General features: G+C 35.7%; 1 protein-coding gene across 14 annotated transcripts in view; it reads left to right on the top strand.

The window, feature by feature from the left end:
- The window catches only part of LOC127868410 (NKAP family protein CG6066-like), a 41805-nt gene extending 28380 nt beyond the window's left edge, over positions 1 to 13425 (top strand). For 5 of the 14 annotated variants that reach the window (XM_052410214.1, XM_052410208.1, XM_052410200.1 and 2 more), the window contains 12 exons: positions 1036 to 1092; positions 3097 to 3291; positions 3855 to 3887; positions 4081 to 4131; positions 7346 to 7417; positions 8469 to 8546; positions 8671 to 8727; positions 8962 to 8991; positions 9500 to 9598; positions 9815 to 9871; positions 10101 to 10130; positions 10617 to 13425. In XM_052410214.1, coding sequence (XP_052266174.1) covers positions 1036 to 1092; positions 3097 to 3291; positions 3855 to 3887; positions 4081 to 4131; positions 7346 to 7417; positions 8469 to 8546; positions 8671 to 8727; positions 8962 to 8991; positions 9500 to 9598; positions 9815 to 9871; positions 10101 to 10130; positions 10617 to 11033 — 1176 coding nt within the window. In that variant the 3' untranslated portion in view covers positions 11034 to 13425. The remainder of the gene's footprint in view (positions 1 to 1035; positions 1093 to 3096; positions 3292 to 3854; positions 3888 to 4080; positions 4132 to 7345; positions 7418 to 8468; positions 8547 to 8670; positions 8728 to 8961; positions 8992 to 9499; positions 9599 to 9814; positions 9872 to 10100; positions 10131 to 10616) is intronic. The other 9 variants (XM_052410190.1, XM_052410265.1, XM_052410272.1 and 6 more) reach the window with 9 other exon arrangements.
- Positions 13426 to 16152: the final 2727 nt, after the last annotated feature.

Genomic DNA, 16152 nt, shown 5'->3' with positions numbered 1-16152 from the left:
TAATATCAAGTTGCTATCTTCAATATTGCAAAAGTTATGTGTGTAAGTTTCAAGGTTCTAGTGCTAATAGTGTAGGAAATAATAGTGGCCAGGACGGACGGTCAGACAGACGGCGGAGATAACCACAATATCCATACGATTCAAATTATATTTTAGGATTATACTATATATCAAGGGATTTGCACCCATCCATAAAAAAAACTTTATTTGCGAGGTACAGTATACTTTTGCTTTTAAGACGCCCTTTCTTATAAAACGCAACCCGACTTCAGACATTAAAATGGGTGGATTTAAGACTTCCCCGCATATAAGACGCGGTCACATTTTCATCGGCCGAAAAACTGCCAAAAAACGGCAGAGTTTTAAAAAAAATCATCAATTAGCAACACATTGAGAATTTTTCAAACTTGCGCTGCATACAATTAGTAATTCACGCAAGTCTGAAAAATAAACCAATCAAACAACAAAGTAAATTAAATTTGTTTATTTCATGATAAATTAGTGTGTTTTAATTTATTTTCAAATGTTGTTCATGTGATGAAATAATTATCAAATTAACAAAATTTCTAACAATTGCGTATTTTATCAATTTGCCCTAACAACTGCAAACATATTATGTTCTGAATTTTTCCTGTTAAATTAGCTTTTGAATGCAACCGGTGTGTAGTTGATTTGTTAAAAATTGTTCGAGTTACATGGTTTACAGTGAAGATGGTGTAGTTTTACGGCAAATGAAGTTGCGTTCCTTGTTTCTTTTATAGCATATATATATATCTATATTAAAAAAAAAAAATGGTCTTCCCTCCTGTGAGAGAAAGTGCCAGGGAGAGGCAGGGGTCGGCCTAAAAACCCTTTTAAGGTACAGGTACACACTGAAACAGTAAGAATATTTCAATCTTGTTCCTTTTTATATTGATTGGAATTTGATTGGAATTATTACCATTTAAGTCTTGTTTCTTAAGTTGATGACAACAGATAGTTTGTTAGTTCCCACTCATATTAGTAATTATTTCAAACATTTTATGTATTTTTTAGCCTGAAAAAGTTCCATCAGAAAGAGGAAGAGGGCGACCAAAAGGTTCAACTAAAAAAGTAGGTTTTGATAATAGTTGTTTAATGATAGTAAATATTGTTCCATTCGATAGTGTTTTATTTATAAAAAGAAAACTTGTTACTTTAACAATATTCTTTAAAGTGACATTTTCACTTAATTTTAGTCCTGGAAACCTGCTCTTTATTGTGTGTAGATGATATCTAGGTCAAGTTCAAATATGGGTCATTCTGGGTCAAAAACTAGGTCACGGGGTCACTTAGTGCACTTCAAGGATTTAGCATGGTGTCCGCTCTCTAATTGAAGTATATTTTATCCGATATGCACCAAATTTTGTCACAAGTTGTGTCTACATGATAGCTAGGTCAAGTTTAAATATGGGTCATGCAGGGTCAAAAACTAGGTCAATAGGTCACTTAGTGCATTTCAAGCATTTAGCATGGTGTCCGCTCTCTAATTGAAGTAGTTTTCATCTGATCTTCACCAAATTTGGTCAAAGTTGTGTCTAGATGATATCTAGGTCAAGTTTAAATAAGGGTCATGCCGGGTCAAACACTAGGTCACAGAGTCACTTAGTGCATTTCAAGGATTTAGCATGGTGTCTTCTCTTTAGTTGAAGAAGTTTTCATCCAATCTTCACCAAATTTGGTCATAAGTTGTGTCTACATGATATCTAGGTCAAGTTCAAATATGGGTAATGCCAGGTCAAAAACTAGGTCACTTAGTGCATTTCAAGCATTTGGCATGATGTCCGCTCTCTAATTGAAGTAGTTTTCATCCAATCTTCTCCAAATTTGGTCAGAATTTGTGTCTAGATGATATCTAGGTCATGTTCAAATATGGGTCATGCCAGGTAAAAAATAGGTCACAGGGTCACTTAGTGCGTTTAAAACCTTCAAATGGACGTATCTTGTGACAGTTTTTTATGTCCCCCACTATAGTAGTGGGGGACATATTGTTTTTGCCCTGTCTGTTGGTTGGTTGGTCTGTTGGTTGGTTTGTCTGTTGGTTGGTTTGCGCCAATTTTAACATTTTGCAATAACTTTTGCTATATTGAATATAGCAACTTGATATTTGGCATGCATGTGTATCTCATGGAGCTGCACATTTTGAGTGGTGAAAGGTCAAGGTCATCCTTCAAGGTCAGGGGTCAAATATATGTGGCCAAAATCGCTCATTTTATGAATACTTTTATAATATTGAAGATAGCAACTTGATATTTGGCATGTTTGTGTATCTCATGGAGCTGCACATTTTGAGTGGTGAAAGGTCAAGGTCATCCTTCAAGGTGAGAGGTCAAATATATGTGGCCCAAATCGCTTATTTTATGAATACTTTTGCAATATTGAAGATAGCAACTTGATATTTGGCATGCATGTGTAACTTATGGAGCGGCACATTTTGAGTGGTGAAAGGTCAAGGTCATCCTTCTAGGTCAAATATATGAGTCAAAATTGTTCATGTAATGTAACTTCTGCAATATTGATGCTAGCAATTTTATATTTGAAATGCATGTGTATCTCATGGAGCTGCACATTTTTGAGTGGTGAAGGGTCATGGTCAAGGTCATCCTTCAAGGTCAAACGTCATATAGGGGGACATTGTGTTTCACAAACACATCTTGTTCATAATTTCTTTTTATCAACAAATAAATCATGCCAGTTATTTCTATTGCTTGCCTTTGATTAGTTTCAATCTTTTCCTTTGATCCTCATTTAAATGCTTTATCAACAAGTCCAGTTGCTGTCCATGTTTAGCATTTTGTTCCAGAATTCTTTAATGATATCAAGACAGCTTCTAGAAAACTGGGAAAACTGAGCTTAATGCAAGTGCATAAAATGTCAGTCTGCAGGGACAACACTTTCTGCTTGTATGGAATTGTTAGTCTAAAGGAGGTCGCCACTTAACATTAATCCTGTGCTGAAAGTGTTGTCCCTTATTAGCCTATGCAGACTTCAAAGGCTTATCTAGGACAACACTTGAGCCACATGCATTAAGCCTCATTTTCACAGAGTTAAACTCAAATCTTGAATAACTTATGTCAGACTGTCGATGAATCAAGCACCAGTTCTGAAGATTCCTTTGATGCAACGGATAAAGGAAAAATTGAAAGTTCAGAAGAATCATCAGACACCACGAGCAGTTCTGATGACAGTTCTACTAGCCATGAAGAAATTGACAATACCAAAACTGAGCCAGGTTATGAGAAAGAGATAGACAAAGCTGAAGTAACTAAAAAGGTGAAAAAGACATGATAGTATTTTGATATTCACATTATAAAAAATTATTAAGCATTTGTAACCCATTTCATCTATTATTAGCAATTATTAGCCTTCTGGCATTTAAGAAGTTATTGTTGTTTGAGTTGAAAGTACATCTTGCCAGGGCCACCGGTATGGATTGCAGTTTTTCTTTTTTTTCTTAAGAATTAATTTGAAAATTGTAAGTGTACCGTTTCAACAACAATGAATATGACAGGAAATAAATTGCCTGTGCCTGCTTCTTGTTTTTAAATAAAACATCATAGTTTCTGTTGGGTTTTTTACTTGAAGTACAACATGTTTGTTTAGTGTAATGAAATAAATATACTAAGCTCTGGACTTAAAACATCACTTTCCCTGCCCGGGTTGCAATGCAATATTTTGGATACTTCTTAACGTCTTATGATGTCTGTATTGTCTCGTACAAGAATTGCCCTTGTTTAACTTTTATGTAAACAAACACATAAGGGTATGGTCGTTGACCTTATTCTGTCTATTTTTTTTAATATATAATTGTCTAAAAATTGTTTTGTCATTTTTAGGGAAAACGGGGAAGACCAAAAAAGTTGAAGGAGGTTTGTCAACTTCAAAGATCTGAATAATATCCTTTATTTTACATTTTGTAACCTAAATGATAGTGATATAAAGATTGTAAAACAATATATTTTATGTGTATAAGTTAATTAGTCTGCAAGTCTAGCATATATATTTTTAATATTTTGAACTACTTTTTGCATGTTAGTAAATGTTTTGTTTTATTTTGAAAAGCGTAAAAGAGGGCGTCCAAGAAAGTCCATAGAAACAAGTGAGGACGAAAAGGTAACAATATTTATTTCTATTCTATGCTTTGGGACACATTTCATGTGTTTTACAAATTTCATGTGTTTTACAATGTCTATAGTTTTGGGAATAAGACATTTCTCTATATGCCCCTGGCATCTACAGATGCCTAGAAGCAATGGCATGTCCATTGATTTGTCTTTTTGTCTATCGTCTGCTCGTTTGTTCATACAAGGTTTTGTTTGTCCATACAAGGTTTAATGTAAATGACGAGAATCTTCATTCTTAACACTTCAAGAATGCTTCTAAAAAAGCTTTGATACTGGCATGGAAGTGATCCATAAGCGCTCTAACTGCCTCCTCAACATGGTCCCGCAGTTTGACCCTGACATTGACAGACTTTTTAACTATGACTTATAGGTCATAATTCTTTGTTAACCGAATATTACTAGTTATCCCCACGCTTTTTGAAAAAAAGGTGGGGATATTGTGGTTATCTCCGCCGTCCGTCCGTCTGTCTGTCCGTCCGTCCTGGCCACTATCTCCTCCTACACTAAAAGCACTAGAACCTTGAAACTTACACACATGGTAGCTATGAGCATATGTGCGACCCTGCACTATTTGAAATTTTGATCTGACCCCTGGGTCAAAAGTTATAGCGGTTGGGGTGGGCCGCGTCAGAAATTATCACTCATTTTTTTAGGTTATTTTACATTTACTTCTTTATTTCTACACCGATTCACTTCAAATTGATACTGGACCTCTCTTATGACAATACGGTCAATCTCAACCATGCATGGCCCCATTCCCAACCCTGGGGCGCCCCGCCCACATAGGCCACACCCACCAAAAATTTCCATTTACTATAATTTTTTCATTTCTACACGGATTCACTTCAAATTGATACTGAACATTTGTTATGACATTAGGGTCAATCTCAACTATGCATGGCCCCAATCCCAACCCTGGGGCGCCCGCCCACATAGGCCACACCCACCAAAAAATTCCATTTACTATAATTTTTTCATTTCTACACGGATTCACTTCAAATTGATACTGAACTTCTCTTATGACATTAGGGTCAATCTCAACTATGCATGGCCCCATAACCAACCCTGGGGCCCCGCCCACATAGACCACACCCACCCAAAATGGCCTTTTCTATAATTTCTTCTTTTCTACACCGATTCACTTCAAATTGATACTGAACTTCTCTTATGACATTAGGGTCAATCTCAACTATGCATGGCCCCATTACCAACCCTGGGGCCCCGCCCACATAGACCACACCCGCCCAAAATTGCCTTTTACTATAATTTCTTCATTTCTACACCGATTCACTTCAAATTGATACTGAACTTCTCTTATGACAATACGGTCAATCTCAACTATGCATGGCACAATTACCAACCCTGGGGCGCCCTGCCCACATATGTCACACCCACCCAAAATTGCCTTTTACTATAACTTCTTCATTTCTACACCAATTCACTTCTTATTGATGATGAACTTCTCTTATGACAATACGGTCAATCTCAGCTATGCATGGCCCCATTACCAACCCTGGGGCACACCTAGGTCAAACATTCGGCGTGGGGATACGCGTCGGCCTCTGCCGCGCCATTTCTAGTTTCATTTGACATCAAAACTGCTTGCTACATAGCTTTGATGCTTGCATTTGTTTTATCTATGAACACTATCAATGTACCCTAACTTGACTTTAAACTTGACTTTTACCAAATTTTGGTCATTCCGTCTTTCGGTCTTTCACAAAACTGTTCATGGCTATATCTCAGAAACTATGTAAGATATCAACATGAAACTTCATGGGTGTGTAGATATCAATGAGGAGAAGTGCCATGCACATGCGCCATAATGCTTTAGTTTCTTAAATAAGAGTTATTGCCTATTTTTATTATGATGCTACTTTTCAGGGCTATATCTCAGATACAATACAAGACTTAAACATGAAACTTCATGGGTGTATTGATATCAATTATAAGAAGTGCAATGCACAAGAACCATAACCATACACTTTCTTTCAGTTAATGTTATTGCTCTTTGTTGTTTTTGTATTGTGTAAGTTTTAAGGGCTAAATCTCAGATACGCTACAAGATTTCAATATGAAACTGCATGGGTGTAAAGATGTCAATGAATAGAGTTGCAATACATAAAAACAATTACCCTACAATTCAAATTATATTTTAGGATTATACCATATATCAAGGGATTTGCACCCATCCATAAACAAACTTAATTTGCTGGGTATATCAAATAAAAGAATTTGCTTGTTTTAACCTGAACTAACCGTTTGCTTAACATCAGTGCTTCTTACTAAAAAGTGTAATACTTTCATTCTATGCTCGGTACTCTCACATCACCTGATCTGATTTTGACCTTGACTTTGACCTGATTTTAGACTAAGAATCCATATTGGCCAGTAATCTATACTGACATGGCTTCATCCATGGATAACAGAGTTTATTGAACACGGCACTTTGTATGAGTTTCATCAAACAACGAGTGCAGTTGCATGATTCTAAGTTTGATTATCTTTCGCCAAAGGCAGAGGGATATAGAATTGGGCTTTTATGTCCGTCCGTCTGTCACAAAACTTCATTGGTGAATAGTCATAAAATGAGGAGAAGTGCCATACACAAACAGCATAGCTCTCCACGTTCTTTGATAAGAGTTATTGCCCTTTTTTGTATGATGAATTTTTTCAGGGCTTTATTTCAGAAACCATGAAAGATTTCAATATGAAACTTCATGGGTGTATTTATATTAATGAGGAGAAGTGCCATGCTTAAGAAACATAACTCTCCACATTTTTTAAAATAAGAGTTACAGCCATTTCTTGTTTTTGTATGATGGAACTTTTCAGGGCTATATCTCAAACATTTCAACATGAAACTTCACAGGTTTGTAGAAATCTATGGGGAGAAGTGCCATGCGCAAGAACTATAACCCTGCACTTTATTAACTTAGAGTTATTGCCATTTTTTTTTTGTATGATGTAACTTTTCAAGGCTATATCTTAGATACGTTACAAGATTTCAACATGAAACTTCATAGGTGTGTAAATATCAATGAGAAGAATTGCAATTCATAAAAACAATTACCCTAAACTGAATCATTACCTATTAATTATTACCCTACACTTAATGATTATACTGTATATCAAGGGATTTGCACCGATCCATAAACAAAGTTTATTTGGAGGGGGATATCAATTCAACTTATTCAATTTAGGATCTGACATGGAAGCCTTATACAGAAGATGGAGTAAAGAGTGGAAGAGGTCGACCAAAGAATCCTTTAAAGGTTTGCTGATAATTTATTGTTCATTCTTATTTACTTCCCTAAGCCTTGAAGTTATGGTACTATTTGACAGATGAAATTTGCTTGTTTGAGGGTTTTGTTTCAGCCTTGTTCTGGGAAAACTGGGCTTAATGCATGTGCCAAAAGTGTCGCCCATGATTAATCTGTGGAGTCCAGCTTAACTGCTAACTGATTTTTGCTAAGAAGAGCATTAAGCCCAGTTTTTGCAGAGTAAGGCTTTAATGATCATGGTAAGCTTCTTATAAAATCACAATTCAATCCACCATGCCTGAAGTTTAAATTAAAAAAGATGTGTAAAAAAGTGTTTTATTGGGAAAATCAGTGAGTTGTTTCATGATATTTGTATGTATTGTTATTTGTCAGATGAAGCTTACTGTAAAACTTCTATTGAATGGCAAACCAGGAAAATCATTTGCCACATGCAGTTTATTTAATATTTTTGACTATTTTTTTCTATCCCAAGAGATTTTATGTACCCCAGTCTATACTGGGAGACATATTGTTTTTGCCCTGTCTATTTGTTTGTTGGTTTGCGTCAAACTTTAACATTTGCCATAACTTTTGCAATATTGAAAATAGCAACTTCATATTTGGCATGCATGTGTATCTCAAGGAGCTGCACATTTTGAGTGGTGAAAGGTCAAGTTTATCCTTCAAGGTCAAAGGTCAAATATATGGGTCAAAATGCGTCAAACTTCAACATTGGCCATAACTTTTGCAATATTGAAGATACTAGCAACTTGATATTTGGCATGCATGTGTATCTCATGTAGCTGCACATTTTGAGTGGTGAAAGGTCAAGGTCATCCTTCAAGGTCAAAGGTCAAATATATGGGAGGACATAGTGTTTCACAAACACATCTTGTTCTTCTTATCCCTTCATTTTGGTTACCCTCAATTTCTTTTTCTTAAATTTATTAGATAAAGGCTTTTCAAAAAAGAATTCTTGAAATCGTGTATAAATGAATGATAAAGAGTATGTTTGATGATCTTTGTACATTTGTCTACACTGTTGTCATGGTGCTTTCTGCAGATAAGGCCAGAGAAAGTGCCAGGGAGAGGCAGAGGTCGGCCTAAAAATCCTTTTAAGGTACAGATACACACTGAAACAGAAAGAATATTTACAATATTGTTTCTTTTTATATTGAATTTGATTGGAATTATTACCATTTAAGTCTTGTTTCTTAAGTTGATGACACCAGGGAGTTATTTCAAACATTTTATGTATTTTTTAGCCTGAAAAAGTTCCATCAGAAAGAGGAAGGGGGCGCCCTAAAGGGTCAACTAAAAAAGTAGGTTTTGACAATAGTTGTTTAATGATGATAGTGAATATTTTCCATTCAATATTGTATTATTTATTTTAAAAAAGCTTGTTACTTTAACAATATTCTGTAAAGTGACATTTGTACTTAATTAAAGTCCTGAAAAACTGCTCTTTATTAATTAAATATCATCACATGTACTAAATAAATGATTTAAAGTTATAAATAATAATGATATTATTATTATTGCTTGTTTTTCACCAGCCGAGAGGTCGACCGCCACAGAAACATCAGGTAAAAGAAGTTATTTTAACATTTAAGTGAACCATTGTTAGTTTTCTCTTTAAGATCTATTTGCTGTTAAAATTATACACATTTTTTTCATAATTTCTTTTTATCAACAAATAAGTCATGACAGTTATTTTTATTGCTTGCCTTTGATTAGTTTTAATCTTTTCCTTTGATCCTCATTTAAGTGCTTTATCAACAAGTCCAGTTGCTTGTCATGTTTAGCATTTTGTTTCAGAATTCTTTAATGATATCAGACAGCTTCTAGAAAACTGGGAAAACTGGGCTTAATGCAAGTGTGTAAAATATCATCTCAGATTAGAATGTGCAGTCTGCTTTTATGGAATTGTTTGTTTAAAGGAAGTCTCCTTGTAACAAAAATCCCATGTAGGCTGAAAGTTTGTCCCTTACTAGCTTATGCAGACTGCACAGGATAATCTGGGACCACACTACTCACATACATAAAGCCCCATTTTTCCATAGTTGGATTAAACTCTGGAATAACTTATTTCAGACTGCCGATGAATCAAGTACCAGTTCAGAAGCAAGGGATAAAGGAAAAATTGAAAGTTCAGAAGAATCATCAGACACCACTGACCAGTTGCTTATGCAGGTACAAAACATTTGCCTGACATACGTGCACTAAAGCCCTTTTATTTACAGCAACATTTCTTAAAGGATCTGGTTAGTGTCTTAGTGAATCAGCCTTGCTTTGGGAAAACTGGACTTGTGCATGTGCTTAAAGTGTTGTCTTAGATTAGCCTGTGCAGTCTGCACAGATTGAGGCTCATATTAGTAATTATTTCAAACATTTTATGTTTTTTTTTAGCCTGAAAAAGTTTCATCAGAAAGAGGGAGGGGGCGACCAAAAGGGTCAACTAAAAAAGTAGGTTTTGATAATAGTTGTTTAGTGATAGTGAATGTTCCATTCAATATTTTATTATTTATATAAAAAAGGCTTGTTACTTTAACAATATTCTGTAAAGTGACATTTGTACTCAATTTAAGTCCTGAAAAACTGCTCTTTATTAATTAAATATCATAACATGTACTAAATAAATGATTTTAAGTTATTAATAATAATGATATTATTATTATTGCTTGTTTTTCACCAGCCGAGAGGTAGACCGCCACAGAAACATCAGGTAAAAGAATTATTGAAACATTTAAGTGAACCATTGTTAGTCTTCTTATTAAGATCTATTTGGTGTTATAATTATACACAATTTTTTTTCATAATTTCTTTTTATCAACAAATAAGTTATGCCTTTGATTAGTTTTAATCTTTTCCTTTGATTCTTATTTAAGTGCTTTATCAACAAGTCCAGTTACTGTCCATGTTAAGCATTTTGTTCTAGAATTTTTTAATGATATCAGACAGCTTCTAGAAAACTGGGAAAACTGGGCTTAATACAAGTGTGTAAAATATCCCAGATTAGCATGTGCAGTCTACTTTTATGGAATTGTTTGTTTAAAGGAGGTCTCCTCATAACAAAAATCCCATGTAGGCTGAAAGTTTGTCCCTTACTAGCTTATGCAGACTGCACAGGATAATCTGGGACCACACTACTCACATACATAAAGCCCCATTTTCCCATAGTTGGATTAAACTCTGGAATAACTTATTTCAGACTGTCGATGAATCAAGTACCAGTTCAGAAGCAACAAATAAAGGAAAAATTGAAAGTTCAGAAGAATCATCAGACACCACGAGCAGTTCTGATGACAGTTCTACTAGCCATGAAGAAATTGACAATACCAAAACTGAGTCAGGTTATGAGAAAGAGAGTGACAAAACTGAAACAATTAAGAGCAGCAGCCCAAAAACGGCAAATTACAATCAGGAAAAGGACTCTGATAAAAAAGCAGAGAAATCTGGACATAAACAAGGGGGGAAACTGAATGATATTAAAGAGACTAAAAGTTTGAATCTTTTATACACTGGGATTAATTTATCTACTTCACCATCACCGGCAAGTTCAGTGGCTGCTGAGTCAAGAAAAGAAGTCGGGGACAGTCACTCTTTATGTGAAATTCCTGTCATGTAGAAACATACTTGCATAAATCATTTGAGCTGTGTTCTGGAAAATTCGGGCTTGATGCATATGCGTAAAGTGTCGTCCTAGATTAGTCTGATCAGACTCACGAAAGTTACTTTCTGCCTAGACTGGATTTTTCTCTAGAAGAGACTGCACAGGCTAATATGGAAAGATACATGAACACATCATCTTGACTAGGTTTGTGTATAGAGGAGACTTCCTTCTAACAAAAATGTCCATCAAAGCAGAAGGTGTCTTTACAGACCATGGCTAATTGGCATTGTACATGTATGCTGTGCCATACTAAAGACCCAGTACATAGTAGTGTTCATGTTCTATGTTTGACTGATTTCTTAAAGGTTTTCATGTTAGTGTTCAGTTTGCATTTGCTTGGTCTACATTGAAATTGTAAAAAATCACTGTTTTGAAAATGAAAAGTTTGTTAGATTTTATATCACAGTTCATGTTGTAAACTCATGTACTTGCACATAAATAGATCAATACCAGTTATCATTTGTAAAAATGCATCCAAAATGAAACACATTTTACAGTTGAATGTAAACTAAGTGTTGAATGGCCATTTTTTATTTGAGCCATGCTCTGTGAAAAAGTGTTTTGATGCATGTGCCTAAAGTGCAATGTGCACAGGCTAATCAGAGACAACACCATGTGCCTAAAGTGCAATGTGCACAGGCTAATCAGGGACAACACTTTCCACTTTTATGATATTTTCTGGTAAAAGAAAGTATCTTCTTAGCAAAAATCCAGTTAAGACGGAGTGTCTTCCCAGATTAGCCTGTGCCAACTGCACAGGCTAATCTGGGACAACACTTGACGCACATGCATTAAACCCCCTTTTTCACGACTCCTTTATATTGTTAACCAGTACAATTTGAGGTAAGGAGCTGTCATGTTGCAGAGTACAAATAATCCTCACTGTGAGACTACTGGGCTTAATGCATGAGTGTTAAATGTTTCCCAAGATAAGCCTGCTCATTTGCACAGGCTAATCAAGGATGACACATTTGACATTAATGGAATTTCTGTTTTGAAGGCAGTCCCATCTTAACGAAAATCCAGTTGAGGCAGAAAGTGTTGTCCCTGAATAGTACGCACATTTATGAAGCCCCATTTTCCCAGAGCGTGGCACAAAGGACCCTAAATTGCATTGATTTATTTTCTCTGCTTTGACCATAGCAATAATTATGCTTATTTATTGTAAAGAGAATGTTCTAGCACACTAGGTCTGATATCTATTATTCTTAATGGAGCTTTTATGGAAAAAAAGTGTATTTGTATGCCCACATGTACTGGGGGACATTGAGCATTCAAGCTTTTAACTCCTCCTTCACTTTAGAGTAGAATTCTCTTAACCCTTTCCCCCATAAGAAGCAAAGTGAAAATGGCTTTTGCAACCAGCATAAAACTTGAACAGCCTGCGAGAAACTCTCAGTCTGTTCAGATTTTATGCTGTTTGCTTCTCAACCATAACTAAAGGTTGAAAATGAGGCCTTTAAAACTTGAATTTAGTAAGAAAAGTACCAGTATTTAATTGTTTGTAGCTTTCTAACGGACTACAAATGCGTCAAAAAATGTATTTAAGTGGTAAAGGGTTGAACTTGTATAGTTGAAAGACATTAATGTGTAGATGATCTGAAACAAGTTTTATTTTTAATTGTGACCCTAAGTCTGTTTTTCACCTAAATGTTTATTTGATCGTACAGAAAGAAAATCTGACTGTAACCAGAACTGAATTATGGCCCTGTGTCGTATTGTCAACTGCTAAAGTAAAAAGTGGCTTTGTCCAAAGTCCCAACATATGTTGTGGGGGTATCAGTGTCTGTGACGCATTTCTGGTTTGAATTGTATCTTTTCTTACTTAGTGTGCATCTGTTTACAAAATGTCATAAGTTTCCATATTTAAAATTTAAAAACTATTTTCACAAGTATTGGTTTAACTAGTACCGTTATTTCACTGTCCTTACTAGCTTTTATATTCTTGCTATTTTCTCCACTGAAATGAATTTGTTTGTTGGTTGTTGTTGTGTTTTAGTATTAATGTTCCATCATTTGTTAACAATCATTGTGTTATAGTATAAATGTTCATGATATTCATTATTTATAAACAATAATGTGTTCTTTTTGTATGCATTTAGCACATGCAAGCTAAGATGGTGTGTTCCAAAAAGCAATGCGTTATATTGGACTGTATTTTGAAGAGGAAGATCATGTAATGAATTGTGTTCAAAGTTCTTAATGCTTATTATCTGTTCTTATTGTTGTATATGGCCTTCTAGTGTTGTTTTTGTCTTTTTTGACTTGTGACCGTTTTGTATTGTGAATAGAAAGGAAATGAATCTTGTTTTTTCTGTTTATGTATTATTTAATGTAGATTAAAGAATATTTAGCTTTGTCATTTAAGAATACTATTTACCCAAAACGGGCATATAATTGCCCCTTGCTCAGGGGAAACGGGGTTTAATTAATGCATGTGCAAAAAGTGTCATCCCAAATTAGCCTGTGCAGTCTGCCTTAGCTTACCAGAGACAACACTTTCTGCCTTAACTGGATGATTGATAAGAAAAGCCTTTCAACAAAAAATACCATGAAAGTAGACATTGTCGTACATGATCAGCATGTGCCAACTGAAAAGGCTTATCATGCACGTCACTTTACGTACATGCATTAAGCCTGGTTTTCCCTGTGTAAGGTTCAATTGGATTTGAGATCAAACAAATCACAAATGTAGCCGCTTCAAAGAGTCTAAATCTCCATATCACACCAATCATATCACAACAAAATTGGTTGGCCCTATCTAAATGTAAATGACTTATTAAACGAATCAAATTGCTGAATGTGAAAGAAGCTCGATGCTTACCCTGGACTCAATGCGGCAGCTAAAGCATGGGGCTTGTATGATAGACTGTGTGCGAACTAAGAATGTGTGGGAATTTTGAAGTCCATGAGGTCCTTCCTTGCCTGAGGCTGCATTATTTGAAGACTCCGAGGAGCCAGAATGTGTCCCATCACTCATTCCGTATGAACTTTGAAAGTTGTGATTAATATTTAATGGAACGGTTAATTTGAAGCTAGAGCTATTTGATTTATATTTAAATATATTAAATTTGGCGTGTTCTTCTACTGTTTGGAAAAACCGGAGTACACGTGGGAAACCCCAGTCATCCGGTATTGTGACCACTTACCAATCTCAAGGCGCCCGGAGGGAGTTTGAACCCGGGTCTCCTAGGTGAAGACCACTGTGCTGACCGGACAGCCCAAACTAAAAATGATGATGAATTATCAAAGTGCAAAGCATTTTTTGTTTGTTTTATTTTGGTAAGTAATAATACTGTATTATAAGTTATATTTCAAAACCTTATTAAATTAGCTCACATTGGAATCTGTAGAATCAAAACGAGAGCATAGAATGGCGACCTAAGCTCCTTTTACGCTGTCAGGTGGCGGATGTGGTATTGACCGTTCGGCTTGTGTCGAAACATACACTGACCAACATTGGAAGACGGACAAGGACCTCGACGGAACATTATTCCACACTACGGGTACTTGAAGGTGGAACAATGAAAGAATGTAAGAAACACTTGACATACGGGTTTTTTAAATCAAGGTTTAATGTGATGCGTAGTTGAATTTGCTAAATCTGTACAATAATAGATTTTTTTTTTAATAAACGCATACTTATCGAAATATATCTCTTAAAAATTGAATATTCATAAAATATATGAAGTCATTGCAATACTTATGAGTGTTTTATTTACGTATAATCTAGCCTGTTTTCTTCTTATCGATCGTTCAGTTGGATACGCCGGCACTATGCGCAAAGATAGCCGTGCGCTGAAAGTGTTAAAGACTGTCGTCAGAGGACCATAACGCAAAAATCCATCGTCGTTTATCATTGGAGTGGAGCGTGTTGCAGCATCGTTATGCGCACTTTGGCCCAGTGCATTAGTTCTCCGCATCGTTGAATTTTCCGACTTTTCCTTGTTGTAGGAGACTTACTGGTTAAGGCTTTAGAGCGTCTCCCGCTCTTGGATTTTCAGTCTGAGTAATCCTTCTATTACCCTTTAGCATCGAGGAGATATGGCTGATATTCGTCTTTCCACTGCCCTTCAACCTGTCCAGCTTGGGAAGCCCTGTCAGTTGATTGCACTCCTGCTGGTATAGCTCTCCGGGTTGTAGGGGCACCACCATAACACGCTGAGGAATCAGCCGCGTGGTAGAACCTGGCCTCTCAAAGCGGGCGTTTATAATTTTAAAAAAATCCAGAAATGCTAACAGTGTTTTTCCTTCCAAATGTGTTGTTTTAGCTTGTCAATATTGCCAGTATGAATTTATTTACTATTATTTTTGAATCGTGAAAGAGTGCCAAAATTATTTTTGGCATAGAAAGTATTAACACAAAACTTTTTTAAAATTTAAACTTGACGGTCTTTTGTAATAAAATAACGGTTTATACTGTTGCGTATTAAATCAATACATAGACATATAATTTCAAAATGATAGTTATCTTCTATGTTTGGTATTTCATATCGCAAATGTCTAGGAATTCTGTTTCTATCATGTCTGCCAGCTTGTATTTAAGCCTCGCTCTGGGAAACGGGGCTTAATGCATGTGCCTAAAGTGTCTTCCCAGATTAACATTTGCAGTCCGCACTGATGCTATCACCTGCAAAAAGTCTTAGAATGCTATTTTTATTTTATATAATCAGCGAAGTCATTGATGTAGATGAGAAATAAGATTGGTCCCAAGACAGTGCCCTTTGAAACTGTAGAGGTCACAGGTACAGGCATGTTCTATTTGTTAGGAAGCGAGAAATACCGGGGGAGGGGGAGTATCCAGAAGAAAACTTTGGAATTGATTCCGCAGTTGATTCCGCAGTTTTAAAGTTGGTATAAGAGGTGCTGGTGGGGTACTTTATTGAATGCTTTAGCAAAATCCATAATGATGATGCTGTCGGTGTGTATACCTTGATTATTTGATTTTGTTAGACTAAGGGGATTATATCAATTGTGTGTCACATAAGCGGGAAGGTCAAACCCGTGTTGTCAGCACCAGAGCGTTTCTACAAAAAGGCTGTGTTCTCATATTTGGTAATTACTACGATATTGC

The sequence above is a fragment of the Dreissena polymorpha genome, chromosome 1 (assembly GCF_020536995.1).
Source record: "Dreissena polymorpha isolate Duluth1 chromosome 1, UMN_Dpol_1.0, whole genome shotgun sequence".
In the NCBI taxonomy this organism is placed as follows: Eukaryota; Metazoa; Mollusca; class Bivalvia; order Myida; family Dreissenidae; genus Dreissena; species Dreissena polymorpha.
Note: the sequence above shows the minus strand (reverse complement) of the source record. Positions and strands in the feature narration are given on the sequence as shown.